The sequence below is a fragment of the Acartia tonsa genome, chromosome 5, assembly GCF_053477335.1.
Source record: "Acartia tonsa isolate MP-2025a chromosome 5, ASM5347733v1, whole genome shotgun sequence".
In the NCBI taxonomy this organism is placed as follows: domain Eukaryota; kingdom Metazoa; phylum Arthropoda; class Copepoda; order Calanoida; family Acartiidae; genus Acartia; species Acartia tonsa.
Genome location: NC_137264.1, coordinates 52293121 through 52315991, shown reverse-complemented (window position 1 = coordinate 52315991; position 22871 = coordinate 52293121). Strand labels below are relative to the sequence as shown.

Below are 22871 nucleotides of genomic sequence, written 5' to 3'. Positions count from 1 at the left end.
ATCTGATCATTAGGGAGGTTTGTCATAGCAGAGCTGGTCCAGGAGCACCGCAGGAGGAATCGTCTTAACATCAAGTATGGACATCTGAAACACAGTAGATATTAGTGGACAAATAAAAATAGGTAATATACAATATATTATCGTTAAAGCGAAAAAAATTACCATATTTACTATGGTTATTCCGATAGCGTTTAGTTTATGTGTGTGTTGGGGGTGGCAACACATTTCAAGCTAGTTTAGTTCCCCCTACTCATTTTCATACAAGTTCCAAGTATTTTATATGCTAATCAGCAGAAAAGAAAAATAAGAAAAATAGATTGAAATTAATATGGGCGTTCTAACAAGTTAGGTAATATATAATAATAATATTATAATAATATAGAGTTTACGTGGATATAAAACATTCAGTTTTTCGAAATAAATCACTTTGGAAATGAATTTAAAAATGATGATAATAATTTTTTGTTAGGTACCTTTTTTTCCGTCGTATAAGATACTTAACCTCATGATGTGATTACCGCCTTTGTAGCTTTGCTTTGCTTAGCTTTGTTGGCGGTGTCTCTAGCTTTGGCCCTCGTGGCCACAGGATCAGAAGGTGCTGAGTCAACGACAGGGGCAACAGGATCAGAAGGTGCTGAGTCAACGACAGGTGTAGATGCGGCAGATGCGGCAGACGTGGCGGCAAGTGCGGCGGTGTGTGTGGCGGTAGGTACGGCAATAGATGCCGCAGGTACGGCGACAGACACGGCGGCAAGTGCGGCAGACGTGGCGGCAGATGCGGCGGCGGTCACGGCGGCAGGTGCGGCGGTGAGCGCGGCGGCAGGTGCGGCAGTGAAATCAGCGGTAGCGGCGGCTGCGGATGCGACGGCGGCAGGTACTGACTGTGTGGGCTGTGCGGCTGGTGCAACGGCTGTATGTGCGGCGGTTGCGACGGTTGCGGCAGAGTCTATGGGAGGAAACACAGCTAGGTCCCCAAGAGCTGGGGCAGGGGCAGACGTTAAATTATGTTGAATCGTGCTGGAAGGGTGGGCTGTGATCGTCGTACTAAACTGTCTTGGGAAGTCATCCTCTGTTAAGTCAGCCTGATTAGAGAAGAATGTTTTCCTTTCCTCAGGCGCTAGCTTGTTGAAACAAAGGATAGGCGGTGCCTCTGACAGAAAAAAATCCTCGCTTCCAGGTATGGGTTGGGCCATTTCCTTCAGGTCTTTGCCAAACGGGTTAAGGCAGCGTATCCAGCGGCTGCCGTTCTTGAGCTGAAATTGGACATGTTGGCCAGCGACTTTGGCCCTCGAAATCTGGTTTGTGGCATATACAAAGGTCATGGTCTTCCTGTTGAGGTCGGACATATCTTGCTTCGCCTGGACTAACCTATTGGGGAAGAACGGGACCGGTGACGCGTTGTTCCTGGGATTGAACCTCTTGATCTCGGCGTTGTAACGGTCAAGCACAGCCTTCTTATTGTTCATCCACGCGTCGAGGTAGGATCTAGACATAAAACGAAAAATAAAAACGGGGATCAACAAGAAAGTACAATTGGACTTCAGTTCCGTAATTTTGTTTTAATGAAATAAAATATCAGTTTTAATTGTTATTCCCATCATGTACCCGCCCATTTATGCTTATTTAAGTGTATCAACAAACACTTTTTCTTTATTTATATTTGTCATGTTATTAAGGAAAATATTTGTTTTAATACGTATATGTTTCAGATTTCATTAAAATGGCAAGTAATCTCCACATTAAATGTTTGCAGCAGGATTTACGTCAGAGCTTAACAGAATAGGTAAACTATTATATTCCATAACATTGAGCAGGGGTTTAAAATTAGCTATCTAATTCTTTAAATCAAGCAGTTCCAATCTGCGAACTCATTATTTAATATAATTAGCCCGCGATCTTTATTTTAAAGCATACTCAGTACTGTTTACTTAAAAGTGTATTATTTATTTAAAGCTATCTGTTAAAATATATTGGCTTCACAGGAAAAATGTTTATCCGGAGAGGGGGGGGGGGTCTGTTTAAACTTTCCCATGACCTACCATACCAGTTCAGCTGTAAGCGAGATCCATTCGTGCACACGCACATAATTCGTTTTTTAATACTACCGGTTGTGCCCCTAGCATATAGAGGCTCTGTTTCTGAAGGGTGGGGGAGAGAAATAACTTTATATCTGGCAATATAAAGCCTTAAATCATTTTGAGGCTTCCTTAATACAAAACTCAATCTTTTAGTGTTATTAATGTCTTAAGCTTCAGACAATAAATCCCAACAACTTTAATTCACTATCTGCAACTCCCCTAGATGCCTCTAGGGGCACGAGAGCGTTTAGCAAGCTCTTTCGGTACTAACATACATAGATCCTGTTACTTTTTAATTAAAAACTAGCGGCTTCGTCCTTAGAGGACTCTAGGGGCACTTTAGGAGGGGGGAGTTGAATTCCAAAACCTATTTTTGGTTAATAGGGAAAAATTTTTTGAAAAAATAACATGGTCTTTTTAACGGTGGTGGGAAATGGCGGCGAACGGCGGGAGCGGCGGTCCCGCAGCCGTTTTTTTTTAAAGATACCAAAACTTGGGGTAATTAGTGACACAACTCAAAAGATTTTACACAATTATCTCTAAAACTAAGGCAGTAGCGCCCAAAATAAAGTTGCTGGTATGGCGTGGCACAAGTCACCACATTTTACCCCCCCCCCCCCCCCCACTTTCTTTGCACTAGTTAAGAAAAATATACATACAATAATTGAATTTTATATTTGCTTTTAAAAAGGAAGAAATGATTATTCCGGTTCTAAAAAAATATTTATCGTATCTTATTACAGACAATTTTTCTACGCATAAAATAAGATATAAATCATATGAAAATAACATTTTTTAGCCTGGCTCTCGGGACTAAAAAAACTGGTGTTAATCTTGCAACTTTCCATTTTACTATTCACTGATAGCTGTTTGTAATACGACAATGTGAATGTTATTGTTAACTATTATCCTTATTTAGAATAAAATACAATAAGGCCAGAGAGAGGTCAATGCAAGAAGTTCTTGACTAATATAACCAGGTAAGAACAATATACTAAGGGGTTCTCTAAAAAGTATATTACAGCCTTGATTTTTAAATTAAAATAGATAAATCGAAAAAAAGCTTATAGATTTTTCTACTAAAGGGTTTTTTTAAGGCAACCATCTCGTAATCAATACATAAATGGCACTTAGAATTCGCATTTCGATCTGAAATTTTGCATCATGAGTAATCCTTGGTAGGTCTATTTTCCCTAAATTGAACAAAAAGATGGAAAAATAACGACTAACAGCTGGCGGCTCAGCCGTTTAGCCATTTTTTGGGCAATATCTAATGCAAATCATCACGAAACTAATAATACTATTTGCTGCTGGTACTAGAAATCTAAAAATGTTTTTTTTGTAGGTATCATTTCACACGATTTAAAGCAAAACTATGTTTCAAAAAGTTGATGCCTACATAATTTATGACAGATTTGCCCTAAAAATAGCCAAAACTTTTTGTTCGATTCAGGGAAAATAGAATTCCATTGAATATTTCATACTTCTACATATGGATGGATTACAGGTAAGGTATAAATAATACTAGCTGTTGCGCCACAAGCTTCTAATGTATTGGAAGGGGTAGAGAAAAAAAAATATTTATTTCTCACGTCGTATTATAAACAGTTTTCTGAAGAAATGTACATTTATATATTATAAACAGTTATTTAGCTCATGCCTTCGGCATCTCTTAATCTTGTGATTGTACATTTTTATATATATTCGTAAAAACTCGATTTAATACGATGCTAGATATAGTTTTTCGTGTGGATGATAACCGGTTTTAATTCACCGGTTGATATTGGTTTCTAATAAATAAGAGAATAGATATTTCTTGGCTGGTGGGAGTTAGGTTCTCTGCTCACTAGGCACCAAAATCAGGAAGATATGTCTATGTTTTATTTTCTTGGCCTTATTAACATTGTTTTTTTTAACCTAAGAAACAGTAATTTATTTCTTTATTACCCCCTCCCCTCCTCCAAACTTAATGACGTCTGGGTAAAATTAACATGGAACTGGGTTATTTTTTCATTTTTTTAGGGGGAGGGGGTGGTGAAACCCACATTTTAGATGATCTTTATGTTATCAATGTATTGTAAACAAGGATACAACATCCATAAGTAGAAAAGTTAAAAAATCAAGGATAAGATTACCCACATAAAGATTTATAGAGCATTTGTTTGGGAAAAAAATCAGGAAAGGTACGTCCATGTGGGGGGTGGGCGAATTTAGGGGTGCCATATTGACAGCTTTCTACATATATTAAAATGAAAAGATTAATTCCAGCTGCTTTGTTTTTCCTGGCAATCAAAACTGACAATAATTTTTGATCACTTTTTTAATTCTTAAAAAATTATCTTTAATACGAAACAAAACATGACTTCTGTATTACTCATAACCAGTCCAGCGGACATAATAATATTTTCATTTTGATATCCACAGAAAGCTGTCTAAAATACGATGCAATATAAAAACTTAAACCATTACACTTATGTTTTTTAGTTGCAAAAATCCAGTCTTGAGAAGAAATCCAAGCAAGAGTTTTACTAACTATCCACATTACATTATTAGGTAAGCTTTGGTTGTTAATTAGCAAGCTTTGGTTAGTAGGATATAAAAATGGAGGATTTAATTATTTTTTCATTAGATAGATATTCACCATTCAATGATAGATAATACTGCCCTACTATCACATGAAATCTCTCGTTTTCTGTCCAAACACCTGGGTATTAGGTTAAGTAATACCCATCAGACAACCTACTCTTTGATTGCACAACCTCTGAGAAGTTCTAACTGTGCATAGTAATGAGTTTTGACCGTTTTGGGCCAGGGCATTCCCCCTACTCTGATATAGAAGCAGTAAAGAACCATTTTTAACGTCTTCAGTTAAAACCATTCACGAGCGGTTGTGCTAAGCCACGGTTGTGGGTTAAGATTGTAGGCAATTTAAGCAGGGATAAGGGAAGGGGGGTTAATGCAACCATCCCGTAATCAATGAGTAAATGGCACTTAAAATTCGAATTTATATATTATATATATTTTTGGTTTAATTCATTTTAAATGATACCTACCAAAAACTATTTTTTAAATTTCTAGTAACAACAGCTACCGGCTATAACCGTATGATAACGTTTTTGAGCTGCATAGAGTATTATGTGGAGATAGGTTTCGTGACTAATTTGAACCGAAGAAAGCCATAAAAACGTTAGCCGTACTTTTCCAACTTTTTGTTCGATTTAGGGAAAATAGACCTACCAAGGATTACTCATGCAAAATTTCAGATGGAAATTCGAATTCTAAGTGCCATTTACTCATTGATTACAAGATGGTTGCATTAATCCCCTCCCCCTTTTAAGGGGAATGACAATACAGGGGGAGAAACTTTGAAATATATTAAGTAGTCCACTTTGAAATTACCTACTCCGAAAATAAGAGATAAAATAATGAAATAAATAATTTTTTAGAATCAAAATTATCTACCTGGTCCTGCACATTTGAAGTTACAAAGAATATGAGAAGTAAAGTAATTTTCAGGTAATAAATTTAATCTTTATATGCTTCTTAAGTACTTGATAATTACCTATCCGATAAAAAAAGAAAATAATAGTGGTAATGTTGAAAACGCGTATTCGTTAATACTTTAAACTATTTTAACATTCAATTTTAACCTATATTGCAACGATAAATGAATGAAAATATGAGGAATAGTAATAACAAGGATGACAACACCCATTAGTATAAAGCTCAAACAATTATACAAAAGAAATCCACGAATAACAAGAAGTAGATGCTTGTAAATAAGAGGATTAAACTTAGATAATTGAAAAGAAATTTAATTCAGCAATAAAGCTACCTGTCCCTATATTTTTTTAATGTTTTTATTCTCACTCAAAATCAACTGGTGATTCGACACATTTTTTTCTGCACTTGTGGGAGATTTAAGATGTGCTTTTAAGCGTTTTGCGAATCTGCCAAAAATAGCAGAGAAATAACCTAAGTTATGCAATTTTTTTTAAAGGCCCTTTACAAAGTAAACCTTCGAAACCTGTTCTTTGTAAACTTTAATGTATTTTTTTAGGATGGAACTAAGAAGACGGGAAAGTTTACTGTTTCTTATAAAATTAAGTTAGTGAGATGTTCTTTTCCCTCCCTCTTCATTAAAATTAACATTGTTATCATTTCAGTTCTAATAAAAAGAAATTTTATGTATTTGAATTAAATACACAAATTCACATTTTTTTGTTATCCTTGTAATATCATTTCAGGCCATGTTATATAATTTGTCATGTTAACTTTATTTTAATAAATAGATACTAAATAAAGTATTTTTTTTCTAATGGATTATTTTTTATCTTTACATGTTAGTGAATTAATTTGTAACCAAGATGGGTTCATCTTTCAAAGGGTATTTTTAAATTCAGTCTTTTTTCTTCAGTTTTATGTACCTACTTCTTAGAAATTTTTAAACATCTAATCCTAAAAATAAAGTAGAAGGATCTATGTCTTTGTGTGTGTCTGTATGTAACTAAGGATCTTGCTAATCGCTGAACCGATATGGTTCTATACAGTGTAGCTTCAGACGGGACCTGGGAAGGTTTAAAACAATTTGGGCAGGGTACCATCACCTCAAGAGAAATCGTCCCAAAAATAAAATTACCCTCTCAATAAACTTTACTTTTTTTAACTTCAAGTTTTTAATGTTTAAGTAAACAAGTCATATGCTATCCTAGGACTTAGCTTTGTTAAAATAAAGAGCTCATTCGAGATTTCCTATAACAAACCAAAAAGTAATCTTGCCAAAGATGTTACAAGGTTCCTACTGCTGCTCTGTGAAGTGCGTGATATGAATAGTTAGAACAGGGGAATGCCTTGGCCCAAAACAGCTGCAACTCATTACCATGTAAAGTAAGGACTTCCAGACAAAAGTTGTGCAATCACAGAGTTGGTTGTCTAAAGGGCTAGTGAAAATATAATCATGCACAGAAATTAAGCAAGATTTGGCTCAGAGATTAACCTAAATAAGATCTTGTGTATATCGAACTCATTTGCTATCTAACAGAATGATTGATTGTTAGTCTGTCTGTGTGAACCGAATGATCGTGTTAACCATTGGACCAATATGGTCATAATAAAGCTTCTTGTAGATAAATTGTAGGTTAAGAACTTTTGAGAGAGGATTCCTCAACCTCCCAAAGAGAAATTGTCCCTTAAAAACTAACTCTTACAACCGTTTCTTTTAAAACTAATGTAAAGTTTAGGGTTGACTCCACCCCTTCTGTCAAGTGTCCTTAAAAGCCTCTTTAATCGTAGCCAATCATATAAGATATACAGTGTATATTTTTCTTCTATTATACCCCTTCATATTAAGTATTACATTGTCCAGGTATTTCATATTAGATATGAAACATATGTTTTGCATAATATAAACAAACATAAAACAGCTGTTTGCATAATGTAAACAAATATCTCTCTATATTCCTTGGCAATATTATTAAAAGGTTTTTTGTAAAATACCCAAAATATAATAATATTTTTTTAATCAATAAAATTGATTTTATTATTTTTACACTAAGCGTTTATTCTTGTGAAAATGAAAAGGCTTTTTCTCGGTATCATTATTTTTTTACTTAGGGGCTATTTACTACCCCTTATATCTCGAAAACAGCAACTCCTTTGTAAAATCTGGCTTCAGATATTAAATCTACACGAAAAATAAGTACGGATAACCCTCTATACTCGACTCTTCTATGCCTGTTAGGGAAAATATATATTTCAAAACTAAGATGTACGTGGTTCTTTTGATGAAAATGTGAAAAATTGTTTTAAAAGTTGAGTCAGTTATTGTGGTTTTAAGTATTTGATTTTAAAACAATTATATTGCGATTTAGTAATGTTGATTCAGCAAAATTTTTATGAAGCTTAGAATTTCATGAAGCAAAATTGTTATAATGCATTAGATATCATTGTGGAGTAGCCCCTCTTTATAGAGGAAGGGAGGGGTTGGCAAATATTTTGCGCTGTCTCTCGGAGTTGGTATGCGCAAGAATGGTGGAGCTGTCTCTCTTTTGAGGAGAAAGGGGGAGTGAACTTATTTGCAAAGAAGTTTGCACTATCTCTCAGAGCTGGTATGCGCAAAATGGGGTGGTGTAGAGAGGTAGCTGCAATGATTAACAGGAGTGGGGCGTTCCATGCGCAGAAAGTTGAGCTGCACACAGAAGTTGAGCTGCGCCAGAAAGTTGAGCTGCGCAAGAAGGTGCTCTCAGGTATGGAGAAATATAGTTAGTTGAGTTTCGACTTTCAAAAATTTAATACATAAAAGTAGTGTGCAGGAGATCAGTTATTAATCTGATAATAATAGTATTATTAGGTAATATTTTATTGAATTAGAAAAATTTTATGGCATTCAGAAAGAATTATTTAGTTGCTTGGTGATCGATAATATTTGATTAATATTATATTTCTTAATACAATCTCTTTTATTAAATGTGTTGCAAGTTTATTTGTTCAGTGATAACATTTAAGTATGGCATCTAAAATAATTGTATTCTATTTTAGATTGGTCGGGAAGAGTAGTTGTAGTGGTTGAGATATACTATTCATTTGATGGTGAGTTGTTAAGATTTTATTTTATGCTGTTCAATATTTGATTACTATTATATATATTGCTGTTCGAAAATCAGTCTTGTAAAACAATCAGTTATATATATTAATACCGATATTAATTCTTATTTAAAGTGATTTATTTACTAATTGGCATCTAAAATGTTTGTAATATTTTAGATTGGCTGGAGAGAAGTTTTGTTGATTGTGGATTGAGAGATATTTTGGACATTTCTGTTGGAGGAGGAAATATTGTCGGTGAGTGATTTGTTTTATTCTGTTATTCTGTTATTTGTTGCAAATAGATAGATGGTTATTTGATAGGAAAATAGTTACAACCTCATAACTGTTGGTGTTGGTTAGATAGCTGTTTTCTAATTTTCATGAAGATTCTGAGATGGCGGCTGGAGCGGCTGAAGTCTACGTTCCAACGAAGATTGGTGGCATGGAAATCCTGGCCTTAGTTGACAGCGGTAATGCCCGTGGCTGCCTGATCTCTCAAGTGTTAGCTGGAAAACTTGAATGTACAATTGAAGAGACGGATTCGAAAGCAACAGGCGTGCAGGGTTCCAGCATCAAGATTGATGGTGTTGTTCGGAATGTTGAATTTCAGATTGGAGGCCACAGTTTTAAAGAAGATTGCTATGTGATTTCTGGCATGACTGTACCTATGAATCTAGGCAGTCATTGGCTTAACAGAAATCACGTGAAGACGATATTTGGGAAAGATGGTAACAGGATTGAGATGCATGGAACCAGTGTGAATCTGGTAGCTAAACGAAAGATTGTAGTGAAGAATTTGGTTCATACGGTTCTGGAGAAAATGGAGAAGGCAAGAACTAAGAAACCTGAGATTAATGTAGCTGAATTACAAGACCAAAAATGGATTTGTTCATTGAAAGATCGAGTAGAAATTCCAGCGTTAAGTACAGTTGTGGTAGAAGTTTCAACTAAGGGAAATATGCCTGAAGGACAGTTGTGTTATATAGCTCCTAGACGAGGTTACTGTAGCCGGAATAACCTGTTGATAAATGAAGGAATTACGGAGGTGGGCAAAAACGGTAAAATTATGACTAAAATTACGAATTTTGAAACTTTTAAGAAATCTGTTCCTGCTGGTACTTTGGTTGGAAATTTGTTTTTGGCGGAGAAGATAGCGATGTTGCAAGAAAATAGGGTTAAAGAAGATGTGTCAACAACATTAAAGAAGATTCGTTTTATTAAAGATAAATTGAAGTTGGATAAAGTTCCGTTTTTAAAAGATAACGTCTCTTTGAAAGGTAGAATAGTTGGTTTGTTCTTAAAGAATTTTAAGGCGTTATCGATTGACCCTACGGATATTGGATCTTGTACTTTGGAGGAGTATGATATTCAGTTAGTTCCTGGAGCTCAACCTTTCAAAAATAGAATGATTAGACTTAATCCTCATCATGCAGAGAAATTAAAGGAACAGATTGATTTATGGTTGGAGACAGATGTGATAGAAGAATGTAATTCACCGTTTAATTCTGGAATCTTTGCTGTTAAGAAGAAAGTGGGAAATACTAACGAGGTGAAAGTCAGGTTTGTCCTGGACTATCGCTCGTTAAATGAAATAACTGAGAAGATATGTTATCCTTTGCCTAACATTGGTGAGTTATTTGACAAACTTGGAGGAAAGAAGATTTTTACGTCTATTGACCTTACTTCGGCGTATAATTCAATGCATTTGAAGGAATCTGTCAGGAAATATACAGCATTTTGTTCTAATGGACGGCAGTATTGCTTCAAGAGGCTACCGTTCGGATTGACCAATGCTCCAAGTGCGTTTGTAAAATTGATGGATAGAGTAATGGATTTGAGTCCTGAATTAAGAGCATTTTGTTTAGTTTATTTAGACGATGTTCTCGTGTATAGCATGAATGTGGAGGAACATCTGGAGCATCTGAATACACTTCTACGAACCTTCTGTGAAGCAGGACTCAAGATTAATCTTGGAAAATGTACATTGTTTGCAGAGGAAGGGAAATTTCTGGGTCATATCATAAATGCAGAAGGCATATTCATGGATAAAGCATACATTGAAAAAATTAAGAATTGGCCAGTACCTGAAACAGGTAAAGATATTCAAAGATTTACTGGTTTCATAAATTATTATGGTTCATATTTCAAGAATTTTTCTGATATTACGGCACCATTGAACAAATTCAGAAACAGTAGTAAAATAGAATGGGATGAAAAAAGTATGGAAGCTTTTACAAAGACTAGAGAATTGTTCTGTGAAGAAATAAGCAAATCATTCCCAGATTGGAGGATGGAGGCTGAACCATTTGTGTTGGATACAGATTGGTCATCTACAGCTATGTCTGCAGTGTTAAGTCAAAAACAAAATGGTCAAGAGAAAATGATATCGTGTTGGTCACGTGTTTGTTCAACTCATGAAGCCAATTATGCAGCGCATAAAGGAGAATTATGTGCATTAGTAAATGCTGTTGAAAGATTTGAATGTTATTTGAGACACAAGAAATTTATTGTTCGAACTGATTCAGCTGCACTGAAACATCTATCTACTTGGAGACAGAACGGATATTTTGTTGGCCTCACCATAAGGTGGATAAATTTTTTATCCACCTTCAGTTATGAGGTTGTACATAGGCAGGGCAAGATGCATACTAATGTTGATATATTGTCACGTACTACGTTAGTGGATAGTAAAGATAGGATATCTAAATTATCGACGGACGAACAAGGAGAATTAATATTGGATACTGTATATCAATTAGAAGATCCTAAATTATGTCTTATTGCAGGTATTGGAGCAGAGACGGCCAGTCAAATAGCGTCAAGATTGAAGGCGAGAGAATTCAGTCGTAGTCTGGAGAAGGATCCTGTTTTAGTGGAGGTGAGGAAATTTATTGTAAATAATGTCAAACCCACGTCCAGGGAATTGTCTCAAATGCCTTATCGTGGTAAACAAATATTAAGGTTTTTCGAACACTTGAGTTTTAGAGATGGTTTAATTATTTTGACTTCACCCATGCGGCTCCAGAAGGAATTTCAATTTATAGAACGGGTAGTGGTACCTATTGGAATGTACAATAAAGTTTTTTTGTTGGCTCATGCAGATGTTACAGCGGGACATAGGGGTTACCTGGAGACGTTGAGTAGGATTAACAGACACTTTATTTTTCCCTATGTGTCTAAATATGTAGCTGCGGCAGTTGCAAATTGTGTTATTTGTTTGAATAGGCGTAAAAAACCGAAACATAATCATAATATAGAATTTTCACCTTTGGCTGGGGAGGCTATGGCAGAGTTGGCCATAGATGCGATAGGTCCTTTGAATGAGTGTGAATATAATGGAGTCATTTGTAAGCATATTTTAATAGTAGTTGACAGTTGTACTAGATATGTGTGGTTGTTTGCTATTGAGGATGTTAAAGCTGAAACAATTATTGAATGTTTGAAGTTTAATTTATTTTCTGTTTGGGGATTGTGCGAGAGAATCAGGACTGACAATGCACAAAGTTTTAAATCGAAAGTTTTTAGAGAAGTTTGTTTAAGGTTGGGTATTGAACAAATTTTTATCCCTCCCCGCTCAGCTAATTCGAATTTTAGTGAAAGATACAACCAATCGGTGTATTCGTTTCTTAAGACTGATTTACGATTTCAAGATGGAGATTGGGCTCATAAACTTAAAGCTACACAATTTTGTATGAACACTTCTTTTAATCGGAGGTTAGGATGTTCCCCGTTTTTCAAGTTTTTCCTACGTAACCCTAAGCTTCCATTGGACGCATTTGATCCTTTAACACGCACAAAGATTAAATATATGAATTTTTCAGAGTTATTGGATTGCCTTGACAGAAATTGGAGAACTGGACAAGAGAGGACTGAGAAGTATTTACAGGTAGAAAATACAGAAAGGATAGGTAGGCCGATAGCTATAAATTCCTATTGTTATATTTATTATGACGTCACAACGATTGGTGTAGCTCGTAAACTCTGTTCTTTATGGGTGGGTCCGTGTCTAGTGACAAAAGTAATTTCTGACAGTTTGTTTGAGGTTCAACCCCTGGAAAAGTGTAGATTGAAAGACAAAGGGGTTAGAATTGTGCCAAGGGATAAAATATATGTTATAGAGAGTACTCTAGATTTGACTCCAGATGAAAAGATTGACTTAGTGGTTACAGATGAGTTCTTCTCTGTGGACAATGACTTGAAAATAAACTATGATTTTCCCAATATTTTAAGAAATTTATCTTGTTCAGGCGTTACCGAAGAGGAGAATAGTTGTGGCGCTAGTCCAGAGGTGGTTAGAAGGCGGAAGGATGGACAGGTAACACCAGATTTTTTGGAGGATTCTTTTTTGGGTGTGGGCTTGTCACAGCAAAGATCAAATGTATCTAAGGATAATGAAAATTTAAATGATTTAGTTGAGGATCTTAGTGATACTTTGGAAAGTACTCATATTTCTGAAAGTGTAGATACGAATGACAAAACTAAGTTAGATTCTACATATTCTACTATTAGTAAAGATAGTGTTTTTCATGGAGATTATGCGAATGATAATAGTTTAATAGACAACAGTCTGGGTGTAGAGGATATTAACATGGAATCTGCTAGAGAATTAGAGTCTCGAATGAGTATTTTAGAAGACACTTTTCCAAAACTTCAGAGTAAAATTGTAAACTTGGAACAAAGAAGGGGAAGTGTTAAACGGGGTAGGGATGTTGAGGAGGATGAATTAGATAGATCGTTAGATAATGCAAAATTGCAAAAAATGTCCGAAACTATTCCTGTGAAAGGTCGTCCTAAAGGTTCTACAAATGAAGTACAATTACAAAAATTGGATGAGGATAGACAAAATAGAGATAAAGATAGATTAGAACGTTATTCTGTAGCAGATGTAGTAACTAGGAACCTCGCAAAATTGATTAAAAAATAATATTTGTAATAATTTGTATAATATTTGCAGGAGAAGAGATTACCATGACAATCGTCGGGAGCGTGACGACAAGCGAGGAGGCGGCGGTGGTGACAGACATGACCGGAACAGACGAGAGGGAGATCGTGGTATGCGAAAAAGGTCACCCGACGCCTGTAGTTCAAAGAGTGGACGTTCTGGACCAATACCTGTGAAAAAATCCAAGGATGATAGAGGAGTCAGGTACTTGGATATTTTGCTATTTGTTGTTGTGATGCAGACCTATTGTTTTATTATTGTTGGTGGTATGTATGCGTCACAGGATCCACGGTTAGCGGCTTATGATTGTTCTCAAATAAGTGCTGTTGAGCTTAGATCAGCTGCCTGTTTGCATGATAGGATGGAACCGGTCAGATCTGTGGAATTACTGGGTCTAGCAGAAACTGATTTTATATTGTCGGAGGCTATTAGTTGTGAGGTTAGGCTAAAGTTGGAGCGCTGGTTTTGCGGCACTGCGAGTCATGTGCACATGTTAGACGTGCCACATGAAACACAGGTAGAGTTAAGTATGGATGAATGTAGAAGGGTTTTCCATTCTGGCAAGTATCAGCATGATGGTATCAGTTTTAAAGTGAACATAGATTTGCCAACTGTTCACAGCTTTACGGTTAATGGAACATTGTCACCTTTCGGTGATGTTGGTGGTGAAAACATTCAATGCAAGACACTGGGAGTATATGCGCACAACATGTGGTTCAACTTAGGTTTTGCTATTGGGACTTTGCATATTTTAGTAAAAAATACTCCAGTTTTGATCAAGGGAAATGTTGTTATGGATTATGATAAAAAAACGATTGTGGCGAACTTTGAAGAAAATCATTTGTGGGCAACATCAACTTCACGCTATTTTCCGTATGTAGTACGAAAACCGGCCAGTAATTTTAAGGTAGTTTTTCAAGACAAATTCAATTTAACTACATGGAATGATCAACTTTTTGTTTCTAACTCGGAAAGGAATATTTTAGTTAAAGTTATGGGAACAGAGAAACTTGTTTTGCAGCATCTGGATTTTAAGATTTTTGTAACAGAATTGGAGGGTATCAAGTTTTTAGAGGAACCGAAGGCGGCTGTTAGAAGTTATTTTGGGGATTTGTTAAAACAAGAAGCCAGGTTTGATTTAAATGCTATGTTTTTGGCTAGTAGAGAGAGGAATGAGAGGATGATGGAACTTTTTAGTATTTCTAGATGTGCTCAAACAGAAGTTAGATCAAATGTACAGTTGCATCATGGGTTCAGAATTATATACCTGGGAGAGATTGCTAAGTATGAAAAATGTACAGCGGTTGAGATTCCAGTAAATTTAGGTGTGGATTATGGATGTGCTGTAGGACATTTGTTGGTGGAATATAAAGGTGAGACAGTTGGGATACAAGAATATAGTAGAATGATTGTTACAGTAGAGGACATAAAATTGCTGAATTGTTCGCAAAGTCCGGTATTTCTGAAGTTGACAGCTAATTTGTTTCTTGGGAATCAGGGGCAGGGACTCGAAATTCTTCACATTGCCAATGAGAAATCTGAACATGTGGGACAAAAGATTTTTCTGAATGATGAAAAGGTGTTTATTGCTGATTTTAATAAGACTATTAGATATCAGGGCTTAGAGGATTTTGAGGATTTTAATGGACAGGCTTCTAAATTGGATTTTGTTGATCATAAGTTGTCATTTTTCGAACAAGTTACAGGTTCTTGGTTTGGTTTAGAACATTTGTTTAAAGATATACTACCATTGTTTGCTAAGTTTGTATTGATTGTTTTGATGTTGTTGTTAGGTATAATTCCCATGTTGGTAGTTTTGTATTGTTGTTGTTCATGGTGTTATAAAAAAAGATTTACCGAAGAAGAATTTAATGCTAGGTTTTAAATTCTTATGCTGAAATTTAATTATATTGTATTTTTGCAGGTTGGTTACGGCGGCAACAATGAATCAACAGTTATTGAGCAACGAAGAAAATGGTCGCCACAAACAATCTGCGGATGAAGGAAATCAAGTCAAACCTGGTCTACCTGTAAGCGCGTTGGTCAGCAACTCTGAATCCCGGCTGGTGTTGATAATGTCGCGCGTCGAGCTGCCAACGTTGAGTGTGGGCAGATCGTCGAGGAATGTGTTTATGAACAGTGAAGACATGCCACTTGCAGATTTAATTCGTCTTATTGATAATGAACCAAGGTTCAAATTGAACTTAGTAAACATGCTTTCGTTGCAGTTAGAGATGGGGAGATGTATCAACTCATTCGACTGGGCTTTGGACAGGATCCCTATCTTTACCAGCCAGAACTCAAGACACTTGAACCTGGTAGCGGCTGGTGAGCATTCTAAAGCTATAAACAGAAAGCTGTACTGGAACGAGACAAACAATTTGAATAAATTGAGTGCAACTATGTTTCTCTCCAAGCTTGTTTGTGAAATGTTACCAAGTTTGGTGTTGCTTGCCAAGATTGAGTACCTGGATGGAGATGAGAGAAAAAGCTGCCAAACGTTGGGAGAATTGTTGCCTATAATCAAGCACATGGGGGAACTGGATGACTGGCACCAACTTTCCAGAGTTGACGTCATACCTGCAGATGGTCGAATGAGTCTTCAGTCGGTGCTGAGAACGGTGGGCAATAGCATTGATGCGCGTTTGAAGACGCAGGTTGTATCAGCTATCCGGCTCCTGGCACATTGGAGAGACGTCGTGAATAAGATTTCCTTTATTCTGAAACAGATGCCATCCACAACTTTGTTCGAGTTACAAAAAGAGTGGCTTGAAGGAAAGTCTGAACAGGATTTGAGTGCTAAAGTGTTTATTGACGCTATTCATGTGAATGAATACATGAACTTATCAGTTTTTATACCACGCATCTTTAACGTGAATTCGATCAGCTTAATTACCAGTGGAGAGATGCCAGCTGAGATACGTTATGTTAGATTGGATGGACAAAGAGAAATAATTGAAAATCTTGTGAGTGCTACATATACAGGTAGTTTGGTGAACAATAAAGTAGACGGAAGAGTTTTGACTTGGGAAATGCAGATGCGCTGCAAACGTCTGCGTCCGACTCTAGCCAAGCAGACGTTGCTTTGTGAGCCAGGTACTACTTTAGAGGATGTGGCAAAGGAACTTAGATTGGAGTTGGATGGAAAAGTTCATACAAGTTTGCTGGCAACCAATCTCGAATGGAAGTTTAATCCTGAACACAAAATAAATGAGTGGTTTGAGGGTGATTTTAAGTTGGTTACTCGGTTTGGGGGTCCTGTTTGTGTCCAGCAGGATCAGCCTTTGGATCAGAACATTCCTATTTGTCTAGACCTTGAATTGTCAGGTCAGCAATGGCGTGTTGATGAACAAGCGATGGAGGAAATGAGGATGGAACACACGCCTGGAATATTGACGGTGCTTGATAAATTCGGGGAGGAAGTTAGTCGTAAGCATCAAAAGATTTTGGATACTCAAGAGGAGGTTGATAGCGTTGCGACCTCGATTTCAGTTGCGGTTAATAGCGGATTTGAAAGATGTTTACATATGCTTGGTGATACTGAGGCAAGGATGCCTCAAGACGGCTTGTGTGATGAGACCGCAAAACTTGAAGTGAATGATAATGAAGCTACCATTCCTATGGATATTGAAGAATCTGGCAAGAAAGGAAGAGCAGCTGGAAAAAGAAAGTAATAATTATAGTTTACTGTGTATTAATTCATATTTTATTTTATTTTTATGTATTAATGTTTAAGTATTTGTGGAGGCAGTAGTAGTCTCGATTAATATCAATGCTTTTATAACAATGCATCTCTAATGACATGTTTTTAAATCAATGCATTTCTGATGGTTATATGTTAATCAGTGTTTTTATTTATCATGCATTTATAATAACTATGTTAATCAATGCATTTCCAATGTTTATATGTTAATCAATGCATTATATGTTAATCAATGCATTTTTCAATGATTATATGTTAATCAATGTTTTTTTATAAAAAAAATATAAAAAAAAGAAAAAAAAACACATAAAGAGAAAAAAAGGAACATATAAAAAACATAAAAGAGTTCTAAGGAACCAAAACAAAAAGAAAAAAATGTATATGAAGTGTTTAAAGATCTGGAAATAAAAATATAAAAAAAAAAATAAAAATTATGGCAGGTGTCATACCAGATCAATTATTATCTATTTAATAAGCATTCAATGCTATTTATAATATATTTGATAATTAACATGTAATAAACATATTGTTATATTCAATCTGTAATGTTACAGTTTCGAAATTTATGTTCATGTTAAAGCCGGGGAGAAATGTGATGTATAGTCCCTTTCTTCCTGTCTTGAGAGCATTGTATGTATTTTGTATATTAGCTTTTAGTTCTTGTGTCACCCGTCTCGGAGCAAGTCTTTGCTCTGCGACTCGGCACGAACCTAAAAGTGAATCCTTGCTATTATATTTAATATTATAATTGTATGTTTAATCTGTCTTGAATTAATACACTTTATTAGAATATTTAGCTGTTTGTTCTTACTATTATTACACGTCAATATGACGTATTATGGGTATACAGAGCTTGCACACGATATTGTTTGGGGCTAAATGGGGGGGGGGCGGGGGTTTGGAGGGTGGCTTCTTGAATATTTTATACTTTACTAGGATTAACCAACCCTTCACAGGCTCCATCAGACATTTTCTTTGGGTTTGAAAGGGGTTGATGGTGGGTGGGGGGGGGGGGGGGTCATAAAGGCAAAATTTTTATAAACATAGCTCCTCTAGGAATAATTAACTCTCTTTCCCTTTGAAGGGAAAAAGTTATTTGAAGGGGGTACACCAGACATATGAAGGGTATTGAGATTGTGCTAAAATTAACACTATGCACTTTGAATGAATGAGTTTCACTTAAATATTTCAAAGCTTTAAAAAAAGGAAAAAAAGGAGAGCAAAACAATGCGGCCAGAATAATCTTTTTATATATCTATAATACAAAGTAGTACGATGTCTGTCTGTCTATTCGTCTGTCTGTCTGTCTGAAGCTTAAGATCTCAGTAACCACTGAACCGATTGGGCTCTACTCTTCAGGGAATATATCTACTGGTCCTGTGATGGTTTTAAGCTATTTTCTTGGGGGGTGGGACAACTCAAACCCCCCCCCCAAAAAAAAAACTGAAAATACCCCCCCCAAAAAAAATTTTTTTCTTTTTAAAACTAAAAATTAAAAAGGGAAGTCGACTACCCCCCCCCTCAAAAAAAAAAAAATTTTCTCCCACAAAATATTTCTTTTTTTTCTTTTTCTTTTTAGATTTAGATAAAAACAAAAATAGGTTGATCAAACCTCTTGGGGCAAAAACCCTAGAGGCTAGGGGCGAAGCCGCTAGTTTTATATAAAGTACTAGGCTTTTTTGTTTGTAGCGAAGGATCTCGCTAACCACTGAACTGATATGATTCTACTTTAGAGGGAATTTTTGTATTGGCCCTGAGATGGTTTCAGGCTATTTTATTTTTATAAATAAGTGTTGGTATGGTTTTAAGCTATTTTTCTATATCCCTTCTAATGTAGAGCCCCTAGATGCTAGGTGCGCAGCCGCTAGTACATAATAAATAAATAAATTTTGCACTATATAATAACAATAGTGTCTGAGCCCCTAGCATCTAGGGTCTCTATAATCGAAGAATATATGCGAGGCTGCTGTTCATCACACTGTAACGTCAGGTCCAACAACCAAGGATAATTAACGGGGAGTAATGTAATTATTTCAGCCTAAGCAACCTGGATATAATGTAGAGTAAAACAGGCAACCAAGCCTTTGATTAAACTTCATTTGTCTGGAAGTTCTATTATTGGGTGTTGATAAGTTGCTTTTTTTATGTGCCAAAGCATTCGCAATATTCTTTCTACTGGTGTCATGTGCCTGACATAGCAGCAGTAGGTATCATTTCCACATTTCCCTTATGATGAAATATGGTTGTGAGTATATTTTTAAAAGCGAAGCTTTTCTATAATTAGGGTCGGTCCGTCCGTACGTCCGTCCGTCCGTCACGAATAGCTTTTTTCGTTAATTTAGACATGTTAGAATTGTCATATCGATTTCAAATTTTGCATGGTGATTCCTTTAGTAGTTAGGTACGATTTAGAAAGCGTAACAACTCTATAATCATTACTTGAATGTCCGTGCGTCCATTTTAAACATGTTGATTTTTCTACTTTTTTTAACAAAATTTTTTTATGTGATCTTATTATCTGATTTATCTGATTTTTGGTAAATTGATTCATGGGACAACAAAGTACAATTTTATAAGCGAAGCAACTCTATAATCAAGTCCTAAAAATGTAAGTATGTCCATAAATATTATCCTGTTTTTCAAACAGTTTTTCAACAAATTTAATTAAAATTTTTCTTCGACTCTGATTATTCAGTTATGACACTATACAAGTTTTAATGTCCGTTTGTCCTACCGTTTCAGTGCTTCGCTTTTATGGTGTTGTCATCCTTGTTTTGTAAAGTTGCCTTATACTGATCAGTAGTAATGTCATCTAACCGAACGGCTCTGCATGTTATAAAGGTTCCAGGGAGGGAGGAGGTATTGGGCAGTTTATTACACTAATCCCCAAAGTCTTAGAATAATGTTTTCTTATTCGTTAGCTTTACAACCTTGGGGACTTTTACTGAATTTTGATTGGTTGGTTATTTAGTCGAGTGTCCAAACGTTTCAACCACAAATTTGAGTCTATTGAAGGGGTAATTTTGTGTGTCATCATTTAGGGATATTAATTTAATCATCAGCCAATGTCTTATCCCTTTTGATTCCTGTATAGCCTCGCCTTTTGAAATATATATTAGTTACTGGCCTTCAATATACTTGTATTTAACTAGCTTAGAAACAGTTATCTTAAGATAAGAATTGAAAAAATAATAATTAACTATCTATGATTTTTAGTATAGCAAAGCAATTCGGTAGAAATCATTTAGTATGTTCATCCGTACGTATATACATTCGTCTGTCATAAGGAAAGAAATTTGATTAACTCGGCTGCTATTAGAAATAGACAGCTAATTCTTCTACAAATATTCTGCTACTTAATGATCATCAACTCTATAACACACTTGGACCGTCGGCCAGGTAGTTATAATCTAATCTATTTGGTTATTCTTTTCACTCTAATGCATTGTTTTATATCTATGATCGTCGCTCCTTAATAGTAATGTCATCCTTGTTATCAAATATAGATTTAAGTAGGAACGAATCACAATTTTATTTTTTCAGAAGAATTTCAAAAGTTGCAAGAAATTAAAGTCTTGAAACTGCAAGGTTAAGATAAGAGGCTAAAAGTTGATATCGGACAAAAAAAACATCACAGTGTTATTTAGTTTGCTCTATAATACAAAGTAGAACGATGTCTGTCTGTCTTAAGCTTAAGATCTCAGTAACCACTAAACCGATTGGACTCTACTCTTCAGGAAATATACCTAGTGTTTCTGTGATTGTTTTATTCAATTTTCTTGGGGGACACCCCTAACCTCCCCCTCCCCCCAAAAAAATAGAAAAATGCCCCATCCCACAAAAAATTTGCCAAAAACTAATTTGAAAAAGTGAGGGGGAATTCCCATTACCTCTTGTGACGAAGCCCCTAAGGCTAGGGGCAAAGCAGCTAGTAAGATATAATATAAAACATCTATTTCTGCATAAAATAATTATATTCAATTAAAGGTTCATAAAAAAAATAATTAAAACTTTCAAATTGTCAATACACCTTTCATTATGTTATAGACACAAAAGACCTAAAATGAAGATATCCGAGCTTTACCAGAGTAAAATGATACCATTCTATGTTACTTTTGCCATGTACTGGATTTGGTACATCCCAAACACACAACCAGGTACATAAGGTTTTATGCCAGGGATCTAAAGGGATAAGACAATGACCGATAAATAGATGTGCATCCCCAATGATGATACACTAAATTACCCCTACTGTAGATTACATTAGTGGTAGAAACGTTTGAACATTCAACTAAATGAACCAACCAATCAAAATCATTGGTTTTATACAATTAACCTGACTAGAATCTTTGCTTTGGTAGGTATGAAATTGTATGAATTGTATGAAATTGTATGAAATGCCACTCTTCATATAATTTCTTAAAAGTAAACCATTATGGAACCTATAATATCTTCAATCCCTAAATAGTCATAGCTGAGATCTTTTGTCTCTGATAATTACAGATGGTCGGACTGACAGACTAATATAAAGAATATTTGACTAATAAAAAGAACAAGGATGACAACATCCATAAGTAGCGAAGCACAAAAAATCGTAGATGGGAATACGTACAGGTAGATTTAAAAGGTTTTTACTAAAATCAAGAATAGATTTATTGGATAAAATAAATATGAAACCTTGTTTTATTTTGTATGATGACGATGGTCAAAGTAAATTATATTAAAGATGCTCATAACAATGGGAAAAATTATTTTGATACTGATATCCCATAAAAGTTTGTAAATTGGATCAAAATAAACAAAGATCTTGGGAAATATGTAAAACATATAAAAATAGCCAAAAACCTGATAAAAGGCAGTCTGGCCGCCATGGTTGTTTTCTTAAAACGACAAAAAATTTGATTTTTAAATCCTTAAAAACTTTAAAAATTTGGAAAATCGGACCATATACACTGAAGATATGGAAAAAAGTGTTAAATATATTTATAAATAGCCTAAAACCTGCCTAAAAGGCAGTCTGGCCGTCATTGTTATTTCCTTTAAAGACAGGAAATTTAATTTTGATATCTACAACTGAAAAATTTTTGAAAATCGGACTATAAACACTGAAGATATGGAGAAAAATGTTAAAAATATAAAAAAAACAGCCTAAAACCTGCTGAAAAGGCAGTCTGGCCGTCATGGTTGTCTTCTTTAAAAGACGGGAAATTTAATTTTGATATCTATAACTGAAAAAATTTTGAAAATCGGACCATACACTGAAGATATGGAGAAAAATGTGAAAAATATAAAAATAGCCTAAAACCTGCTAAAAAGGCAGTCTGGCCTTCATGATTGTTTCTTTAAACGACAGGACATTTAATTTTGATATCTGTAACTGAAAAAATTTTGAAAATCGGACCATAAACACTGAAGACATGGAGAAAAATGTGAAAAATATAAAAATACCCTAAAACCTGCTAAAAATCGGTCCGACCGCAAATGATGTTTTTTAGTCAATTGTGCTCCTTAATTATGGGAATGTTGTCAAAAAATTTCAGCATTCTATCTTTTATAGGAGCTG

At 35.3% G+C, this 22871-nt stretch overlaps 1 protein-coding gene and 1 long non-coding RNA gene across 3 annotated transcripts in view; both read left to right on the top strand.

Annotated features, from left to right (window-relative positions):
* Positions 1-1542: 1542 nt before the first annotated feature.
* Positions 1543-6382, top strand: LOC145319815 (uncharacterized). Of its 2 annotated transcripts, none has more exons than XR_013880042.1 (4): positions 1543-1783; positions 4563-4631; positions 5525-5594; positions 6139-6382. It is a non-coding gene; the product is annotated as an uncharacterized LOC145319815 (long non-coding RNA). The 2 variants fall into 2 exon arrangements; XR_013880041.1 differs by lacking the exon at positions 1543-1783 and adding an exon at positions 3542-3585.
* A 14976-nt stretch (positions 6383-21358) lies between these two features.
* Positions 21359-22871, top strand: part of LOC145319814 (lysoplasmalogenase TMEM86B) — a 31744-nt gene continuing 30231 nt past the window's right edge. The window contains exon 1 of the mRNA XM_080162173.1: positions 21359-21465. Within this exon, the coding sequence (XP_080018299.1) occupies positions 21372-21465 (94 nt within the window). The 5' untranslated portion in view covers positions 21359-21371. The remainder of the gene's footprint in view (positions 21466-22871) is intronic.